The sequence below is a fragment of the Micropterus salmoides genome, unplaced genomic scaffold (assembly GCF_014851395.1).
Source record: "Micropterus salmoides isolate LMB-PRFRI ecotype aquatic unplaced genomic scaffold, ASM1485139v1 Ms_hic_scaffold_9, whole genome shotgun sequence".
Lineage (NCBI taxonomy): Eukaryota > Metazoa > Chordata > Actinopteri > Centrarchiformes > Centrarchidae > Micropterus > Micropterus salmoides.
The window spans coordinates 24,512,403-24,534,741 of NW_024044681.1; the positions used below are offsets into that span (position 1 = coordinate 24,512,403).

The 22,339-nt window shown below is 39.6% G+C and overlaps 1 protein-coding gene across 3 annotated transcripts in view; it reads right to left on the reverse strand.

The window, feature by feature from the left end:
- The window catches only part of nrxn2a (neurexin 2a), a 121,484-nt gene that overhangs the window by 84,425 nt on the left and 14,720 nt on the right, over positions 1–22,339 (reverse strand). For 2 of the 3 annotated variants that reach the window (XM_038709036.1, XM_038709034.1), the window contains exons 2-5: positions 7,353–8,501; positions 6,053–6,073; positions 257–286; positions 3–14 (exon numbers count right to left, since the gene is read on the reverse strand). In XM_038709036.1, coding sequence (XP_038564964.1) covers positions 3–14; positions 257–286; positions 6,053–6,073; positions 7,353–8,055 — 766 coding nt within the window. In that variant the 5' untranslated portion in view covers positions 8,056–8,501. The remainder of the gene's footprint in view (positions 1–2; positions 15–256; positions 287–6,052; positions 6,074–7,352; positions 8,502–22,339) is intronic. The other variant, XM_038709035.1, reaches the window with a different exon arrangement.

Sequence of the window (22,339 nt, forward strand, 5' to 3'; positions counted from 1 at the left end):
ACCTTGGTGAAAAACTGCAGAGGTCAAAGGTGATGTTCCAGTAGCTCAGTCAGTGGTCAGGACAAGGGTTTGACGGACAAAAATTGAGTGAGTAGTGAGCATAACATGACAGGAAGCAAAAACGAATAGGCAAGTATATGAAAAAAGAAGAGAGGAAATATTAGTGCAGCACAGTTAACTAAAATGATTTCAGGGGAAGGGAAATGTTGTGATCAGGTGGCTGGGAAAGGAGAAAGCAAACCAATAGACCCCATACCTTGGCGGTTTAACATCAGGTGCGCCAGACCTTGAGGGAAAGAACAGAAAAAAGGATACGAAAACAGGAAGTTCATAAAGAGGTTTGGGAGAACAAAAACATTGTCACAATGTTGGACTGCAGTTTGTGACAGACATCCTGGGGTAGGTACGGATGTCAAAGTTCAAACTAAAATATAAAGGGGAAATCAAACTAAAAACAGACAAACATCTCAAGGGAGGAGAGGGAAGGCAAGGAAAGAAAAAAGCATCTTGATTGGTGCAACCCTCATAGGTAGTTGCTCACACAGATGCTTTTTTCTAAATGGAACACATACTGTATGTTCACTTGATGCAAACAGCGTTTGTGATGTATCAGATATGCATTAATCCTGCTTTATATTGCACCTAATGTAAAATGTTTCACGTGGTAACACTAGTTCTGTAATCTCTGACAGGGCTCTGTAGGCTTAGCCACTCATCTCTATGCACTGATATTTGCATGTAAGTGATCAGCCAATCCAGATGAGCCTTTTTAACCTTCTATATTGCAGCGTTTTATAAAAGGGCACCGTTCCTTATCCACACCATTTCACAGAGGATTTATCATCTAATGGAGCTCGATAGGTTTAGTTGAACACTGATACAATGACGTAACAACCATCATGTAACATGTCAGCCACTAATGATCTGCCACGTCTAACCTTTTAATTCTCAATAAAAAAGCAGAATGGTGCTGAGACCCGATGCTGCACTGCCTTAAAGGCTTACTGACTATAAACTATCATAAAGCAGGCCGGCCAAGAAAAAAAAGCCACATCCCACCTCCGTTTTCTGTCCTGTAGAAGGCAGAGGGTTAGCCCAATACAATGGTTGCTGTGTTAACATATAGGCTGAGTGCATTGGCCATCATATATATAGGATATAACAAAAAGGAAAGCTATGGTAAATCTACCACAAATCTATGGGAGCGAACTGAAAGCACACTGCAACCTATCAATCACTTGATAGTGCTGAGCAGTTGCAGGTGATGGTGTGTAAAAGTCCAGCTGGTCAGCCTGCGCACACTGCGGCAATCAAAGCCAAATTTGATTTTGTTTTTTGTACACCACCAGCTTAAGCCTCTCACTCTTATGTCCTGTGCTAAGCACATAAACAGAGAAACACAAACATCTCAATAGGTCAGCCAGAAATTATATGGCATACCTCATCTGCTCCTCTTGCCAAAAAGGAGATGGGGATGACACAATGCAAACACTTCTGCAGAGCACATGAGCCACAATGTGCAAGCCAACACAAACAGCTCTCATCAATGCATCCGCACTCTAAGAGTCATATAGCAAGTCATATTCTCACAGTTGAAGTCCCAGTTCAGGCATTTGGCAAAACCTCATGAAGGGGCAAGCTGGCACAAATCTCCTCCACACGCCCCACTGAACAACACTCTTCATGCTGCAACTCTTGGTGTGGAATGGACATTGTACCATTTAGCCTACAAATAGGCCACATATACAACACACATGATTACCCCTGGGAGGGTCCCTTCCTGCCAACACGTATGCTTTCATTCTTTGCAAAGCCAGTGATTGAGCCTCTGCTTAAACAGGGTTTAAGCACAACACTGTCTACATAGCAGACAAAGAGCTGTGTGCACCCACACTGTGGCTGTGCATTCCACAAAACAAGCCAATATATGTATATGGAGGGCACAGGCACTACCATTAACCGCTAGCATTATCTCCCCTTTATCTTCCTTTGATGTCTGTACCTTCTGCCCATTCTTCTGCTATGAAAGAGAAAGCACATCACTCTCAACTGTGACAGAAGCAAAAAGGGGCTAAAAGGGAGGCTTGTTTATCATTAACAGTGACAAAGACACACCCAGCAGTGCCACGGTGTACACCACCAACTGAGACAGCAGGAGGAATGTCTGGTAAAATCGCTTTCCATTTCTTTGTGTTTTGTCCATGTGTGGAGGTGGAGGGATAGGTTTTCTATTATCCAACTAATAACAAGAAGCAGTCACAGAGCCAGAGGCCATCGCTTCATCAAATGGGGAATGCCCAGTCTAACCCTGGCGATTTCTGTGGAGCTGGAGAAAGGAACTTTGACACAAAGAATTCACAGCTATGATGACTCTGCACACTTCAGATTTTTTTTCAGAGCACTGGGGTGAGGAAAACTGACCTGTATGCCTGACTAATGCATCCCTGACTAATGGAGACTGATGCTGGTGACCAAAACAGGCCAGGGCAGAAAAGTAATCTCTGATTATGTAGTTGACATTCAAGGAGTTGAAGAAGTGGATGAGGAGTGGTGTTGTTGCTGCCCTTGTATAGGGGCAGACACCCACTGAGTATGCTCATCCTACTCGGCTGAGCCTTACATCCACATTTCAGTGTGTGGAAATGCAGAGATAACTGGCTACAACCTGTAGAGACCTATTAGATGGGAATCCTATATGAAAATAAACAGCCATTCTTCAAGTAATTTAGTAATATTTTCTATTTTTAAATAAGAGGCAACCTTATGGGAAAACAAAAATTTATCACTAGGCGATGGAAGCTAATTACTTTTTTCAGATGTGAGCATGTTGCTTTTAGGATCCGTTTGACTTGGCCTTGTTATTTAACAATATTTTAGTATTTTTTGTAATAAATAAAACAATCACTCAACATCAACTGGTGTAGTCAGGGCTGTTTGGAATCTGTATATTGGCTGATTTACCTTATGAATGTGATGTTAATAATCACTTCATCACGATGCTCAAAAAGGGATTGTGAAGAGCAAATGGTTATTAGTAATGTTATTTGCTGTGCTTGCACGTACCTTTACTCATCTACATCTACTGACCTTTACCAGTAGTAAATCCATACTGAAACGACCATTTGTGTTTTCAAACCTTCAAGTATGTTGCACTACTGGCCTCACCCCAATTAGTGATGATAGCGCTGGTTTGAAACCCGAATAATGGAGGTTTAAATCCCATAGTCCTATGTGGTTCAGTGTGGTTTTACCCAGTAAAAGTTAGCAAGGAGAAATTATGACAGATACACTGAGTACCATGATGAGTGCTGCCGTGCCAGCACAAAATAAATTACTATTGCTATAACTGATATTTGTTTTTATTGTGAACAAACATTGCTTTAGAAACAAAGCATACTATGTATTAAGTACACAATAAAAATGTAAAACACTATTTCCTAATATGTTGTTGACCTCTCTAAAACCTCTTAGCCTTCATCTTCTGCCCTTTTCTTTTCACTGATTTTATCATTGTTTGTATATAGTATATAATCTTATTGCAAATTTCTAGAATTTTTTCATAGTATAGTCACTAAAAGAAACTTGCATGCTTTAATAGATTTGAGGAAACGGGACATTTTCAATAAATAAAACGAGGAAGAGAACTTATCTCATCAGGGCTACTAAAAAAACAGAATACATCTTGATTTCATTTTTCTGTAATTGCTTATGACAGTGTGAACTTTTGGAAATACCTCTTACAAGACAAACACTACCATCTAAGATAACTAATTTAACAAATATGGTGAAAAGACGAATGCAGATGCTGAAGGACCTCTCAATCATTATTGTGACACTAATTAGTGAGCATCTAAGAAAAAAGAGCCATTGCGTGAGGATTAGGATTTTCCTTTTCCCATGAAAAGTACAGTATTATGGAGCCTGTTGTAATGAGGGATTAGACCAAGGTCACTGCTTCTGAAAATGCAAGCCCACCAGGACCAGCTGTGTCCTTTCATTAGAAGATTTCTATGCTTGCTTTATGGACCCTGTAGTTTATAGTGTGTCATAACCGTGTGCTTACACATGAAAATGTGAAGAAAGAAACCCAAAACAATGACAATGTGTTTGCACTTGTGTGTGCTGTGTAAGGTTTTTCCTATATGTTTGAGAGGTTTCTCTCTGTTCTGCATCTGCCTTGTGAGGTGGCTGTCCTTATCTCTCGTCCACAGACCTGTTTTTTTTCTTTTTGCTCACAAAACATCTGAGGATACTGCACCCTTTTGGCATTAGAGCATGCCCCACCATGGCCTTTGTCCGCACAGTTCAACTGAAGCCCACGTGCTGCATACTGTAGATGAACAACTCAGAAGACTCACCTGCTGTGAAAAAGGTTTTTACTGCCTTAAAACAGTTCCTCAGACAAATAAAGATAATACCTGCACCACTTAAAACACACAGCCAAAACCAAATATAGCATATGGGTTACCATCTTTGCCATCTCGGGGGTGAGGGGGAGGGGAGGAAAAGGTGATTTAGCTAACACATAGATTTAACTATTTCCGTTGATGCAAGCACAACAAAGACTTGCTGCCGTGTAGCACATGGAGTTGTTTGAAGGATAGAAAAAAGGCATCTGGTTAGTGAGATTTTACTGTTGTCATTCTTGTTTTCATGCATTCTGCATTGGGGATTGTCTCCATGTCAAGCTTTAATCCAATAAACATTCTGATGTGCTCTCTTTGCAGCATGTCATTTAATAATGCCTGCCTTTTTTTTTCAGTGAGCACAGCCATGCCATCTTTGCTCTTATTAGGAATGATTTATGCCTGTTTTAGGAAATAGTGCAGAGATGAAACCTATTAACTATTACCAGAGCATACAACCATATACCACATTTACTAATTCTGATTTATGTGCTGTTACAAACACAGCATCGAGAATCTATACCAAAACATTTATCATCTTTAAGGAAATATTACATTTAGTATTACGTATACCAGTGTTATTGATTATGTTTTCTGTCATAAAAGCTGTTCTACACCCTTTTCACCCATGTCACTATACATAAAGACAATAACATTTTGCAATCGTCAGTCTATTTTGCCGTCATACGCCAAACATAAGTGTCAGATGCAGGATTTCGGAGAGCAGGTGTGCATGGGTTGGTGCCTCTTGAGTCAGTTACAGTGATTTATAATGTGCAGTGGTTCAGTGCACCTTGTGCTGGTCTCCTGAGCCTGTTGGCTGCCCTATTCACCAGATCCAGCAGTCCTTACTGGAGAGATGGATGTCTCACTTTGATGCCGACTAAACAAATCTTCCTCCACACTTTCAATCTTCATTTCACTTTCAGCATGTGCACCTCACTAGAAACCAATCCTGCTTAATAGCGGTCAGTTAACACGTTGTCAATAACAAACGAAAGGTCTCTTTTCCAGACCTTTGTTCCTCCTAAGAAAATAAGTGTAAATGCACCTATGAAAAATCCTAATTGTTCAAGTAATATTACAATTTGATGAATGTCAAGGTCCCAGTAATCAGCCGGGTTATGCCAAAGGATTTATGCCATAATTTTTGAGTTTAATCCACATATTGGCCTTTGAGCATAATGGCATATAATGACTTAGCAAACCTTAACGTTAAACAGTCGTTTAGATGAGTACAATATGCTCTGAAGAGAGAGGAAAAATACAGACATTATGAATAATAAAACGAAGCATCTTTGTACAGTCATTTTCTCTGTGATGCAGTATATGAATGCTCCCCATAATGTGCGACACCCACATACTCTGCAGATCTCTCAGTCACCTTGAGCACACTGATTATATATACAATGAGCATTCAGCACATAAGCGCTTTTTCCTTAGTGACCTTGTGACCAGTGATAGTAAATCTCCTTTCAGCTTAATTTGTTGGATGTCAGAACTGCAGTCCAAACTGACAATAACAACCTGATAACAAGCGAACACACTGACACACTGATGCTGTGGTAATAGCCTTTGCAAATAAGAGCATCACAAAAAACAAATTACGCTCATCATTATGTTCATTATATAATGCATTGTCTTACCTTCCACTTCTTTCTGGACAGCTGCAGGAGAATTAAGAAAAACAGACATGTTTAATATTGCAGGATATTAAGTATTAAATTGCTTGCAGTCCACTATCTACATCCAAACCAGCACAGATGCTAGATATTTGCTGTTTGGTCAGTTAGTTTAGTTGCAGCATTACATTATCACATAAAAAGTTTATCTGTGACATAAAATCACAGATAAGAGTCTCAGTCCAGTGCGAATTTGATGCCTTTCAACGGTTTGTTAGTGAGTGTTGCTATCTTTATCAAACAAAAGAACCAGACAGAAAAACTATTTCAGGTATTTTGATATTCAAAAGCCATATTCACTTATATTGACTCAAATATTTGCAATAAAGCACAGATTGTGATTAAATACTAGTGGGTCATTTAATGGTGTACATATCAGCAATAAGCTGTTACAATGCATGCAATGTCAAGAACGTTTGGCTTGCAGGTTTAAATAAAGGAGCCCCTGCCAAGACCCACTTTTGTCTTTTTAGCCAGGAGGGTGGTCAGGTGTCCCATGACCCCCGGCCTTGTGGAAGAAGGCTGCAGAGTGTCAAAGCCAAACATGCATTATTATAAGAGGGAAACCTAAAGTATTTAGGCAAAGTGGAAAACATCTCTAATTAATCAGTTGATTTTCTTTTCTATAAGTAACAAGAAGTTTAAAAGCTCACTTTAAAATGCCATGTTCTGTCTTGATTGTTTTGTAGACTTTCCAAAACATAAAAACGACATCCATTTGATGGCCTAAATAAAGGTCCCTGTGTTGAAAACATGTAGACATCTCTTACATTAGGAAACTCTTATCCTCTGTGATTTGTGAAGATAATTGCTGAGAGAGCTGAACTCCTACACCCAAGCAACCTTTATGTATTACTGTAGTAGCTATACTTTCTCCGAGATTGCTTCTAAGTGGGCTTTATTGATTATTCTCTGGATCTCAATGAGGGTTTAATACCATAAACATAGAATGGGATATTAATAAGAGATTTTAACCATTGATAAGCTAACGCTAATCAAAGGAACAGCATACATTTTCAGTAGCCAAAGTACAACAAACGAGTTGAGATTAGAAAATTGCATAATCAAAATTGTATATCTACAAGAATCAAATCATGCATATAGGGCATATTTAATTGTGAGTAACAATACAAAAAAACCCTAATATTCAATAGAAAGCAACACATTTAATTATTAAAATAAAGTGTGTCTGTTCTAAAATCACCAAAATTACTAATACTAAAAACACATTTAGCTACAAACAGAAATATGGTATTTTTCTCACCTTCATGGCAGTACCTCCCCCTGTAGCTGGAGTTGATGCAGTCACAGAAGACCTCTCCTTGGCTGACGGAGCACAGGCCTTGGTTGCTACACGGAGAGTGTGTTTCACATATGTACTCCAAATCACTATGAACTGCTTGACCATCCAACAGTACTGGTGGTGCCTCCCCCAGTTTCAAATTGGCTATGAGGCCTTGGAATGGCGGCTCATATTTAACAGTGCTGGACGTCAGGGCGGAGAGCCGCACATCAGGTGATATTCCTCCTACGTAGAGGTCACTGGCCACAACCATTTCTTTTCTCTTGGACTTCACCTCCGCCACTTTCTCCTCATTGTCCACCACCAGCCTGGTCTCTCTGTAATCGCGCGAGACAAGGACTCTGTGCCAACGCTGGTCGTTGATGCGCGTTTCTGTGTGCAGCGAGGCCGGTTCAGCACAATGGATGGTGAAGCGCATCTGGAGCCTCCCATCTGCAATTAGAAGCTCCAGGAAGTCACAGTTCCCGCCGTCGTCCAGATAGAGAACAAGGGCTTTGCTGATGTTGGTTTTCAGAATAAAGCTGAGCTCACCTGTTGCTTTGGCATCCCACTGGCCATAGCGTGTCCACTGACCAGGAACCCCCTCATATTCCAAAGCTATTCCTGTTAGCACCAACCCAGCTAACAAAAGTAACCAGGAAGCCTTGCCTTCACACCTGCCCATTATGGTTACTATCTACAACTATTGGCTCCGCTGTGGTCTCTAATTCATATGAATCAAACAGAGCTGTGAGGAGGCAATGGTAACAAGTGCGTACACTTCTTTAGTTATCACCCTAAAATTTGCAGAAATAAGACTGCAACTTACACATGCAGTAAAAGAGTTTCTTTAGCCTTGACTGCCTATCCTTTCTGTTCTTTTTGCTATCTCTCCATGAGGGACACGTGACAGAGTGAACAAATGAAGCACATTGCAGAATATTTTGCATCTACTTTGGATCGGCTGAGAAAGAGAACAAACAACACAAGAGATCCACAATACTGTGTGCTTCCTCGTCTTCGCCATCCAGTGTCTTGGCCTCCATCCAGCACTGCTCCTGTCAGTTCCCCATGAGTTAGTTAGGCACACAGCTTAGGTACTGCCTCCATTCTTCTCAGACTACCAACATCCTAAAACATCAAAGAAGAATGTGTAATGAATAGCTGGAAAGATTACAAACAATTGATTGTACAATGTATATAATCTACAATTATTATGACTAACATGGTAAATTAATTAGAAAATCTTACAAATCATTATAATGGCAGACAGGGAAATATGGAGACGAGAGTGATAGAGAGGTTTAATTGTTATGAAGAATTCAGAATTCAGCAGTCGTTCACATTTTTATAGGTCATATCCAACAACTTGTTGTTTACTGCTGGTTATCATCAAGCCTAGAGATAACAGCAACAGGCCCTCTACAAGATGCTCGGGCCAAGTAGCATCTCAATCCTCATGTCTCAGCAGTCAAGCAGAAAGGGAAACATAGCGTCTCACTAGTTTGCTGAAACCAATGCCTCATTTCCAGAATGTGGTGGAAAAAAATATTATGTTTCATAAGCACCCCCACTGATGTTTTGGTACAATCCATGGCCTCACTAACTTCAGTGATGTTGAGCCCCTCAGCCCTCTGTGCTCCCTGGGCTCAAGCTAAGACATTACAGCTAAACAACACATGCAGGCCAGAGGCTGGGAGTGATGAAAAGGAAGAGGTCTGTGTTAGAAACAAACAAACAAAAAATTCAATATGTTGTGTTAACAAAAGAGGGTGCGCCTCCTAGGCCTGAGGACACAGGCAAAGTTATGCACCAGACTCTGGCTGAAATGGGAACCTGCCCTGGCTCATTATTACCATTCAGAAAAGCTAAAAACTACAGCTTGTGACCAGTCATCCTCTGGATGATATCCAGGGGAAACTACATTATAAGAGACACAATTTGTATTTAAGTGATGACTGTGGCGTTTATTTATCTTTTCATTATTAACAACAATTTCCCTACAGAGAACAAAGCCAATAATGAATTTATTCTAGAGACTGTGCACTGTATAGTCACAGCCTGTTATAGGTTATGCCGCTGTGCCAAAAAACTCCACTGCTGTCCAAAACCTATTAAAACACATAAAAGAGCAATATTATTGTGTGATCCAATTATAAGTCATCAAAAAAATTAAATCAGCAGCTATAACAAATGACATCCAATTTCAACAAAATAGTGGAACAATGCTTTAGATCTAAAAGATGCCTATGTACTGCATATCATACTGTACATCATATATCTGATCAAAATATGTATGATTTAGAAAGCATGGTGTACAATAAATGTTGAGCTTTCTATGCTTAACATTCACAAAATGTACCAAAGTCACCCTGTCTCCACAGAAAGAGAAAGGAATACAGAGCAGTTTACATACAAGGTATTGATCCACAGCCTCAATCATCAGTCTACAATAAATACTACTGTTACTAATTTGTCAAGTTAAAGTTTCAGGGTTTGCAATAAACTAAAGAAGAGCAAATATTTCTGAAAGCAAGAAATAATGTTTATGTCATGTTAAACAGAGTTATTTCTCTTTTATAGGCATTTCTCAACTAGGAGCAGAGGCATTTCATGCAAGTTTGGCCCAATTTCATCTCTGCCACAGAGAGAAATATAATATGTGTTTGAGTCTGCAGGGAATTACAGCCTCTGTTGGGTTTCCTGCTGATGAGGGACTGCCTCACTTGGGTTTATTCGCTAAAGGTAGATGTCGCAAGAAGGAGCGCATCACAGCAAATAAATCAAGGTTTCTCCCCAAAGTATCAGAAAGCTCCAGGCTGGGAGAAAACCCTTCTGATGGACGGGTTTATCATGGGAATAGCTGTATCGTGGAAGGTCATTAAACTCCTCAAAGGATGAACTGCAATTTTCCAAGGTCAGGTATGGTTTGAAATGCTTTTCAGATGCAGATGCAAATGTATATATGTGGTTGACTTCAACTTGTTTTTATATAGACAAACACCACATTAGTTTTATTGTATTTAAAAAGACAATGTGGCATATGAGGCATATGGTGCGTTCAGCGTCATGGCCTCGCCACATGATAACTGTTTTGCAGCAACACACTTCTTGTGCTCCAAGATGTCATTGTGAGACATCTAATATTATAAATAATAACACATCCTCTGTAAAGAATACTTTAATATATTATTATATTATAACATCTGCTATGTGGCCAACTGTATTTATCTATATTTCCACTTTGAGTGGAATTACATTGCTAGGAAAAGCTTAAAGATATGTTTATTTCCAGTTGCAGTGAGCTGGCAGCCAGATACTGAGATAAAATAGGGCCCATTATAAACTGTGAAATATTATATGCATTAATGTTTATGTAGATACTTGAATTGCATAGCAGAGTCAACAAACCTAAATTTGAGCTAATTTGGAATGAACCACATATCTCAACAATGTATGCATGACCTAGCATTGCCTGTCACCTTCAACATTCATTTACTTGAGGGAAGACGTTGCTTAAAAGCTGACATAAATAAGGTCTAATGTCTGTATGACTGAGAGCCTCACTAACTGAATATCTCCACTAAAGACTGAAGTGTTTTGTTTGTTCAGTATCCTTTATTCTTCTGTTCAGTTTTTATCTTTGAAATCCCCCAGGTTTCCAGTCATCACTCCACATCAACTCCAGTTTTTTTGGGGGGTTGGGGGGGGGGGGGGGGGGGGGGGGCATCTTGCATCAATTTCACCAGCACTCAAAATATCTCAGGGACTATTAGGCTAACACACACAGGGCAGATGAAACATACAAAGGCCTACAGTATTTCCCAATGGGGCTTTCTGATGGTAGTCTGGCAATGTTTCTCTGCACTTTTAAGCTGATTCAGCTTGAGCTAAAGTAGGCCTTATCTTGATATTTTGGGATGAAATGTTTATTTTAAACCCTTACTAACATCCTTATTTTTGTAAAGGAAATCTAACTTAAAACAAAATCTCTCTTAATTTTGTTAAAATTCTATTTAAGTAGCTTAACAAAACCTCCCAAAAATGCACCAAGGTAGAAGGGAACAGAAAAGGTTGTCCACAACCTTTTTAGTGTTATCTGGCTTTAACAGGACTGTTTGGCTCACTGAATTGATAACAGAGGTTTAGTACTGGTAATAACAGTCCAATCAAGTATATCGTAGAGAGCTCATATTGGAGCCCTCTGTGTGTATGGACCCGGGGTCACCTTTTCCCCTGTCCACATATTACCCAATACTGATCACACAATAAGAAGTATCATCTTGTTAGTAAGGTTTACAGTTAAGCTGGCTGTAACATTGCCTTCTCTACATTTAATGGCTTTTCTCACTGGGTAACGTGCTCTTTCTTCATTTAAAACAATTATCCATCATGGTCAGGCCCATTAATCTAATTTCAGTGGGGGTCTGTGTCAACCAGATACACACTTTATGTATCCTCCACCACTGAAAAACATTGTTACCTGAAATTAAGAATTTAGGCAGGTTGGTTAACTCTGCAGAATACAGTGGCTTATTTTCCCCCTGCATTATATTTTTACATACCATTTTGATCTGCTGTAGTTCCGCTAATAATACTTTAATACAAAATTAACTGTATTTGCTTATTGTAATGTTATAGTTCAGCCTGCCCCTTTAGTATACAAAAACACAACACTGTAATACCATAACAAATGACACTATGACCTAGTACAGCAATTTGTTGGCCTACTGGTGTAAGATCTGACACTGTAGGAATTCAGGCCTGTAAACAATGACACACATGGACATATATCTAACATAACTGTCCCATAGTCCAATGCTTTGGTACTATTTAAGTACAATGACACCATACACCATTTATATAATTACCAGTACACCTGCAAAAGGACACATATGGTAGGGCTATATCGCTGCTGTGTACCGTAGTACATTTTTCATAACATAGTATACTACAGCCAGTGCCATAATATATTCTTTATACTATGTACAAATATATGAAAGGTAATCTTTATATCATGTACAAGATACATTATTTGAACTATAAAATTAAACACACTATGGTAATTCTGATTATATCATCCATATCTGTGATCACAGCACTGTCTTATATACCCTGAACAGTACAAACAATGCAACAGAAAGGATGGTTAGACATACAGTACAATCTACACGGGCCATGTTACAAAACGCTACTGTAGATGCTAGGTAACTGTGCTTCATGGGCACAAATGTAATTACAGAACAGGCGGAGGTTGATCAGATATCATGCATTAATCTATGAAGCTATGCAAGTTTGTACTGATGCACATGTGACACGGCCATAGCGTAGTGGGAGAAATCACTTAACGTGTGCACACCAAAAATGTTCACTGGCATCCCTACTATACAGCTGGGGACAGGAATGAAAATTACTGAGGAGATACTAGAGGTGAGTGGGACGCCACGGCTCCAGGCTCTTCTGCAGGTACAAGGAACAATGTCTCCTTGTAAGTGCTGTGCCAAAAGGGAAACATAGCCCTCACTGTCAAGGGGTTGAAAAATTGAGAGTGTAGGGCTCGCCACCTAATATAATGTCAAATATCCAACTTTTTCCTCTCAATCAATATATTCTCTTAAATGGAACTATTCAGAATTAGTCTGTTCAGGAGCGGCATAACATTGCTGAAGAGATTCAGCATGAATGAGATGCTGATACTATTACTAAGAGTCAACCTGCTACCCTGGGGAAGGAAAAGAGGCAGGCAGATGGGCTGGAGGTCCAACAGTTACTAATTGTGCATGTGCAGATATCACACAGACTCAACGCTGCAGCGAAAGGGAGTGAACAGTCTTTTTTTGAACTCACGGCTGGCATCAAACAACAGGGGATCATAGTGTGCTACTGTGTAACATTTCAGTGAACACAGTGGTGATCTTAGTATTACTCTGTGGAACCAAGTGGATAAACCAGTGAAAGAGCAAAACAGGAGGTGGACTGTGAACAAATGACAAACTCACTCTGCAATGCTTGACATATCTGGCAGTACTGGCCATAATGAACTGTTGTAATAAATTGTGCATGTCTGTGCTGTAGTATGCACTTTGCTTTGACACAGTCACTTATTTTTTCACAGCCAGGTTTAATAGGATTGTTTCTGTGGGAGTAACTGTATGTATTTTATGTTATAACACTGTTTAAAATGCTTGGGTATGTTTTATTTAACCACATATGAGATATTTAATTACTCATTGTTGCAGAGGCATTTTACAGTATGCTGTAGAGGAGGCGGCTCGAGGTCTTCTTATCATGCAGCATGCCACTGTTGCATGCATTGGTTTATGTTTAATGCTTCAATTAACTGCATCATCCTTCTTATCTACAGTTTACCCAAACAGGTTTTAGGCTCACATTGTAGAAGAGTGCAAAATTTGTACCCAATCTACCGCAAGGCTATTGTTCCACAGCTGTTTAGCTCCATTCTTTTCACCCATCAATTTTCCTATTAGAGGGCCTGTGGAGGTTGAACACCCCGTCTTTCTCTAAATGGAGCCCGCAAGTGTATGAAAGCAATTCCAATAGGTCTATGGGAGCGAAAGTAAGGAAAACCAAGCTCAATATGCTTGTCCAATCTACTAGATACATGGGTCTATCACAGGTCTGTGCATTGAGTAAAGGTTGTGCTGAAAGTAACGACTTCTAACCCCACGTCTGTAATCTTTTAGCCCCACAACCTTAGTGCACATAGTCTGAGTGATGCTCGAAACACAACAGGATGTGTTCTTGGGTTGTTAGTTGCCAGGGTGATGTACACGTATCTAATGTGGTATCTGTAGCATTTGGGCACTGTATTTATGTGAGCAAGATTTTCTCTGACTGCGTCAAAGCAGCTTCCCTAAAAGTGAATGTTACAGAAATAACCATTCTCTGATGGGCAGAGACGCCACTCTTGATTAACTCTCAAGCGACTACATTTGCTGTTACTGTACCTTAAATCTGCAGAGATTTTACAATAAACTTGCCCAATGAAGAACAATTATGTTTGAAGACAAACAAACAAAAAATTAGTAATGTTTCAGTGTACAGTTTATTTTACTTACTTACTTTATGCTAAATTGTCTGACTTGAGCAAAATGCAGTTGGGAATTATTTCAATAGGGTTTGGCAGTAATCAATACCATTTATGGTAAACCTTATTTTTGAGTTTAGTTGGACAAACATGAACATGACAAACACGGCCACTCAGTAAACTTTCAACAGACTGTTAGTCTCTTGTCTCTATGTGCTTATAAAGTGGAGAAATACTTGCTGTCATATAACTCTGTGTCTGTTCTACGCTTCTCAAGTTCACTGCCCTTTGAACGATTTACAGAACGGAAGAATCTTCTGATTAGACATCACAGACAAATGGAACAGTGTGTTAAATCATTGTGAAGCAGTTCATGTCAAACAAGAAAAGAGCTGTAAGAATTATTGCTTTTAATCATAGAGAGAAGCTGGAAATGACTTCAATAATGATCAACCAATTTAAAAATGTAATCTAATTTGGCCGGGTTTACACAAAGGGAAGTTTTCTTTAAGGGAAATTTTGGATTAGACACATCATTTGTTAGAGCTTCTGCCTTGGAACTTTGTCTCCAAATTCAACTGTTTTTGTAATGTTTTTTTTATTAAATTAAATGTTTTAATTATTTAACATTTTTTAGTTTATGATTTCATTAATGGCAGAGCTAATGAAAGATATAAACACATTATTTGCTTTGTTTGCGGTTGCATAATGAATCATTTATGCATCTGTCTAGTTGCATGTTTAAATAATTACAGAATGTAACTGGGAATTGATTTCTTTAAATAACCCAGAGACACAGACTCATGCATGTTTTTTTCTATTTTCAGAGGACAAAGTATAGGGGCGTGTAGGAATGCTGCTGATAATTCAGAATAGAGGTTGGTTGGGTTATTATCCTGCCTCCAAATCAGTTCATTATTTATTTACTTCTTCATTTTTAATCTGTGTTCCCCATGAGACAGTACACATAGGTACATCACAGTTCCCTTAATTGCATCCACGTTTTTCTCCTCTATGGACAAACACAGAATACAAAGATAGTTAGTCATGAATATTTCAAATAACACACCTAATGACAGTCACCATGAAAGTAACTCTGTAATCACTTGGGGTTGTTTCAGCTTGTTCTCCTCCAGAGAGACCACAGGAGACCCTGGGTCAGCATACCAGGAACTACTGATGCATAACAGACAAAGAGAGTGACCGGGGGATTTTCAATGCTCAACCAAACCTGAAGTCCACAGCATGTCAGCACTTTGGCTTCCAAAAGAAAAACAGTCAATTTTATTAGATCATATTTGCATAGTTTAGACTTTGCAGAAATTGCAATGAAGTACAGCGAGGATGCTAATAATCTTTCCAACCACCTGAGTATCCTTTTTTCACCATGTATGTGTATTGTATTATTGCATTGTACCCAGAGTAGATAAACATGTACAAATGTACAGTAGTACACACACACACACACACACACACACACACACACACATTATGCCACAAATGTGATCTGAATCACACACACACACACATACACACTATGCCACAAAAGTGATCGGAATCATTAGGTTTGGCCAGGTTTCTGTGCCTCATCCCAACATGTTTTCCTTGGGTGCTGCACTCTTTTCCACCTTCTTGTTCCTCCTACACCACCATATTCAGTCATCACATCTCGTCACAACCAGCAGGAGTTTGCATATGACTTTATGATAATGTATGAAGGAGTATCAGATTGCCTACTACACACTAAATACACTGAAGTTCCAACAATAAGTCGATTAGCCGAAAAACATTTAACAATAACATATACCGTACAATGAACATAAAAAAGTTGACTGAGAGCATATATAATATATAACAATATAAAGATGTCCATGTTGTTTTTTTGTTATAGAAGTTCAATGAGGTTTTGGTCAGTGGAAAAAAAACATGAATTCTGCTGCATTAAAAGTAGAGTATATAAATAGGATATGCATGCAAATATAACCGAACAAAAGGCAGCAGGGGGTTGTCACTCAGGGACTTGTACTGCCTAGGGACCTACAGCACAGTTACAAGGACAGCACCCGCCCCCCACCCTGCAGCACCCAGGACGGAGCTACAGAAGGCTGCTCAGCTGTGTGGGATCACTCTAACAAGCTGCTACCTCAGTCTTGCCCAGCTGAAGCTTCTTACAGTGTTTACTAGGCGCCTATAAAAGCGGCCTCAGTGAGCTGTTGTTGCTGGGTTTTAGGCTCAAATCAATTCTGTCTGTGTTCTCCATGCCAGCGACTCCTTAGTGAATCCTAACAAGCTTGGAAGAGGAGATTTCTTTAACTTGATTCCATCTTTGACTTGAATTGTGAGGCACGGGAGCATGGAAAGAAAATACTATAAAGTACCTCAAATTTGTATTGAAGTACAACATTTGAGTAACCTACTAAGTTACATTTCATCACTGCATGTACATGACTACAGCCTAAAAGGCAGAGATTGTGCCAAAAAGACACCATAGCATCATTTTTATGCATTGCTCACAAACCTAAAAATGTACATATAATACACAATATGGCATTATGTTAGGTATTGTCAATATTAATGTCAACCTCATGGTTGCAACAAACTTTTGTGGCAATCCATCCAATAATTGTTGAGATATTTCAGTCTGGACCAAAGTGGTAGATGGACCAACCAACCAAACAGACTGACCTGCCATACCTACAACCATGCTGCTAGCGTGGCTATGAATAATGCTACTATCAAGTTTGAGACATTTTATGAGACATCACACAATTTATCTGCACTTTTATATTATGGGTTTCATTGCAGCTCTTCAGTTGTAAAAAGCAAAGCAAATGTCTCATGAATTTCAGCTGTGTTAAAACATTACTGTGTTTGACTGGAACCACCCTTGATTTCACAGTAAAAAGCAGGTGTGTTTCCTTTCAAAGGTCAGTTTAAAGTAATCTGCAATATTTGTTTACATCAGTCAGTCCACGTTATTTGTGTTTTGTGCCAAGCAGTAATTTGACAAGGATGTTGTTTGTTGACCCATTTCTCTTCTATTCTTTCTCTTACATCTACAGGTTAGGAGTTCTGTGGAAAAGTCCAAACAATAAATGTCCAGCTATCTGAATGCATTTGTATGATCATTTGGTAGTTAGTTTGAAGCACAGCTTAAATCCTAAACACGAAGTTGATGTTTTATGGTTAAGAAGAGCATGACAATAATTTAATTAAAAAGTGCAATTAAATGTAATTTGAAATGACAATAATGTGTTGCATTGTCAGATAAAGATAAGATTATTTTGACTAAAAACATATTTATCTAGTCACTTTATTTTAGTTTTGTGGTTTACATTTGAGGACGTCTTTGTCTTTCGTCTTTACCACTTCCTGCGTCCTGAATTAGAAGACATTACAGACTATGGAAGATTCTTCTTAAACCTTTGGACAGAGAAAGGCTTGCTGATAAGCTAGCTGTGCTGTAACTGTAATCTCCAGGATGTAGCTGCTATCACAGCGACAGTAAGTCAATAGACTCAGTGCTTTCGAGATGACTGTGGCTGACTTTCGCTGACTTTCGGCGACATGATAGTCTAACGTGAGCTGCAGGTGACTGCAGGGTCGAGGAATAAAAACAGCGCCGTCAAGCTGGAGACATTCTACCTGTGTGAGCTTACTGTGGGCTGAGATCAATCAACCACCTTTTGCTTGATCTCGCGGCATTTGGAAAGAAAAATTCTGCGAGATCAAGCAAAAGGTGCTTCCAACTTTGTGTAGCCGGAGAAAAGCAACTGCTGCCACTGAACTCGGCAGCATGCCTTATTTAAAGTCCAGCATGCATCATGTTAAGTCAGTGCTGCGAAGCGCCGCATGAAGTCAAATGCACCTAATGGCACCCACCAATAGAGGAAGAAGAAGAAGAAGAAGAAGAACAGCAGCGCGAGAAGGGAAGGATGGATGATGCAGCGCTCTACAGAGTATATCACTCGCACATGCCCCTAAAAATAGATACATGCGAACCAGAAAATGTATTCACGTGCACAGGGGTGCTGAATAGTTCTCTTATTTTCAAATCCCAATGTTGAAAGTTATGATATTCTCATCTAGGGATGAAATGGTTAGCGGTTTCATGATAAACCATGGTAAATTTCCCAACCAATCAAATTTTTCTTGTCACTGAAAACCATGCTTTATGGCTGTGATTTGAAAATCTCATGGTAAATACTGTCTAGTCTTCCAGACGCAGGTACGCAGGTGTAGCATGCAACATGTTTTTTTGGGGATTAATGGCAACCTGGCGGAAGGCACTCTGGGGATTTTTCAGCCCAAAAGTCCTCAGAAGAGGAAGTGTGGTCGTACTTTGGTTTTTATAAGAGTGCTGAAGGAAATTTCATCAAAGAAAATGCAAAAGGGAGCAACACTTCAAATTTCTTATTCAATTAATTCATTAAAATCGTATGAGTCATCTCAGCAACCCCCACCGACTACTTTATAACGAATGCGAGGTATGTTAACTCGATATCAGTACAATCGTGATGTAATGTTCATACCATTTCATCTCTACTCTCATCTAACTATCAACGAGAAAGCTAATAAGCATATTAATACATGTTTTTGATGGTAACATGCTCAAGGGAAACTCATTTCTTACATATTAGGTGTAACACAAGTGTAAACCCTGCAGCTTTTAATTAGGTGTCGTCCAATTAACAGCCCAATTATCAGATACAGCTGTCCTCCCAGCAGTGTGCACGTGGACCAATGAAGACAGTGTACAATTTTAAACTGAACTACAGTGTGCCTAAGACATATTGTAGAGGAGTATATTCACTTTATATTTTTTTGTTGGTATTATTTAGCCTACGTCTGTTTCCCATTTCTTTTTAAGGGTCCAAACAGGGCAGATTATGTGTGTTCAGCAATGTATAATCAGAATCAGAACCAGAATCAGTTATAAATTCTCTTTATAATTGGTTTTGTGTCTGTGATGCCATGTGGGGTCATGTGTGGGTGTGGCCTATCTCTCTCTCTCTTCCTTGTAGAGGAAGAGCTGATTGCAGTAAATCTGGGCACCTGGGCTAATTGCCCTGTAGAGTATTTGTAACTGTCTTCTCATTCTGCAAGGGGCTGCTGTCGAGGCCAGGTCAGACCTCCCTGCAGGCCGGTTCCCCGGTTTCCCCTTTAGATTGGTTTTCTTTGGTTGTACTATTGCTTTGTGGTATTTATCTTGTTTTTGCATACTACAACACCTTCACACATACATTCATGCAACCATCATCCTGCGCAGCACTACTGAAACCACAGACTACATACCTCATACTTTAATTATGTTAATTCGAAATGACTTAATTTGGCTTATTTTTGTTAAATAAACACATGTTATTAAACATTGTCCCTGGCACCTATTTCCAGGAAAAAAGCCTAAAATAACATACCCAAAATAAATCAGTAATATCTCCTCAACCATTAGGCCTAGATGCATAATTCTGGTCTCCTTTGAAAGGTCAGAAGCTAAGGATTATAAATCCATTGTACATTAACATATTTATTTTACCATTACAGACTACATGGAGATTCAATACAGAAAAAATAAGATATTTTCATCCTCATTTCATTCATCTTCAAAACATTAGTTCTCTCTATACAACCATGTTCCAAATAACATAATGCTTCCAAAACATTGAAATATTGTTAAAAACAGTCAATATATATGACCACTCCCATGCTTTACAGGCCACAGCTTGAGAAAAGAACATCCTACAGGGCTGCAAGTGGGCTCTTTCTCTTTGTATTGAAGAGACAAATCGATTGCTATCCTGCATGTCTGTGTAATTCCTACGGATCGCCAGCAGAGGCCTATAAAGACCGCCTCCTCCAAAGCAAACTCTTCTTCTCTACTTCAATCTGACAACAGAAACTAAACTTATCGGCTAAGCTGACCTCACCAAGATGGCGGCCCGCCAGACGGTCTCTGTTGACACAAAGGACAGCTGTTTTTGGACGGAAAACAGCTAGAACAGCTAGAACAGCGAACAGCGATTACCTCCCCGGTATCGGGGTGGTCCGGTACCATTGGGTTAACCGTCTACCATGGTGTGTCTCCCTTTTGTTGTGGCCTTTTGAGCCAGGTCATAACATGTCAGCTTTACATTTAAAAAAGTAGTCCAGGAGAGATACAGGAAGACGTAATGGGACGCACTCTGAATTAGATGTTAAAACCTCTGAAATGTAAATACCTTTGTAGCATGAATCTTATATTTCTGTGATAATTGTTCAAAAGAGGTAAACACATTTTCATCGCAGAGATCCATTTCTTGACCAAGCATCAAAAGCTTCATCCATTACCAATGGGGCAAACATACACTGCTCAAAAAAATAAGGGGAACACTTAAACAACACAATTTAATGTCCAAGTCATCAATTTCACATGCTGTTGTGCAAATGGAATAGACAACAGGTGGAAATTATAGGCAATTAGCGAGACACCCTCAATAAAGGAGTGGTTCTGCAGGTGGTGACCACAGACCACTTCTCAGTTCCTATGCTTCCTGGCTGATGTTTTGGTCACTTTTGAATGCTGGCGGTGCTTTCACTCTAGTGGTAGCATGAGACGGAGTCTACAACCCACACAAGTTGCTCAGGTAGTGCAGCTCCTCCAGGATGGCACATCAATTCGAGCTGTGGCAAGAAGGTTTGCTGTGTCTGTCAGCGTAGTGTCCAGAGCATGGAGACAGGTGAGTACATCAGGAAACGTGGAGGAGGCCGTAGGAGGGCAACAAGCCAGCAGCAGGACCGCTACCTCCGCCTTTGTGCAAGGAGGAGCAGGAGGAGCACTGCCAGAGCCCTGCAAAATGACCTCCAGCAGGCCACAAATGTGCATGTGTCTGCACCTGGAACCGGGTGTTTCGTTAACACAGAGGATTCCTATGTTACATCTATTCATTCTTCCTTCCATATCCTCGCACTTATCTTTTATTTTTTTTATATTTGAATGAGAGAGGAGGAGTGAAATAGTTCAGTGACCACATGAGTTGTGTGTTGAAAGTAAACAACGTAAAATTATTTTGTAAACTTTCGATCAATAAACTGAATTGAAAGATCTCAGCGAGAGCTTTTTTCTTTATTGGTGAGTAGCGAACCTTCTCCAAAAATGACAGTCACAAGTAGAAACGAGTCTGTTTAAACAACTCACTTAACTACACTAAAGACACAAACAAAGGCACATTCAGACAATCACCCCAACTACACCTGAAGCAGCCGCAGCTGGAGGCTCCGTTCAAGCAAAGCCATATAAATAGTAATGTTTTGCTGCAATCTGGTTACAAAAAGTATCGATGGAAGTACTGGTATGACTGGAGACGTTTCGATTCTACTCGATACTGGGCTGTTTCAGTCGATACCATAAAGGTATTGAGTGGTGATACCCATCTCTACCTCTCACCTTGACTTTTGTCTTGTAATTTCTATTGTATCCTGTGATTCACTTAGTAAACCTGAGATATAGGAAAGCGTGATTATTTGGCAAAAGTGGTAACTGGAACATATAATGTTTTTTCATGATTCCCGTGGGCACTTGCTTTGCCGTTCCAGACTCTGCAGTGCATGACACTGTCCCGACTTCAAATGTATGTCATGTTGCAAACAACACTCTGTTCTCTCGTGGCTTTATGAATCTTACATTTTATTCCTTTTCCTTATTCCTAAGTTTCCCTCTTTTTTTGGAGGCTACTTCATTGGAATAAATCAATCTTTTATGATGGGCATGCACTCATCTTTGGTGGCTGGTGTGAGACTTGAAAGTTTAATTACTTATAGATGACATTTAGTATTTATTTTTTGCTGAGAATGTGTCTTCTTTGGCGGGTGTGGTGAGGTTGTTCCATCAGTGATGATGGATTTGACATTTTGTGTGTTACTCTTAAGTGGTTTCAATATTACA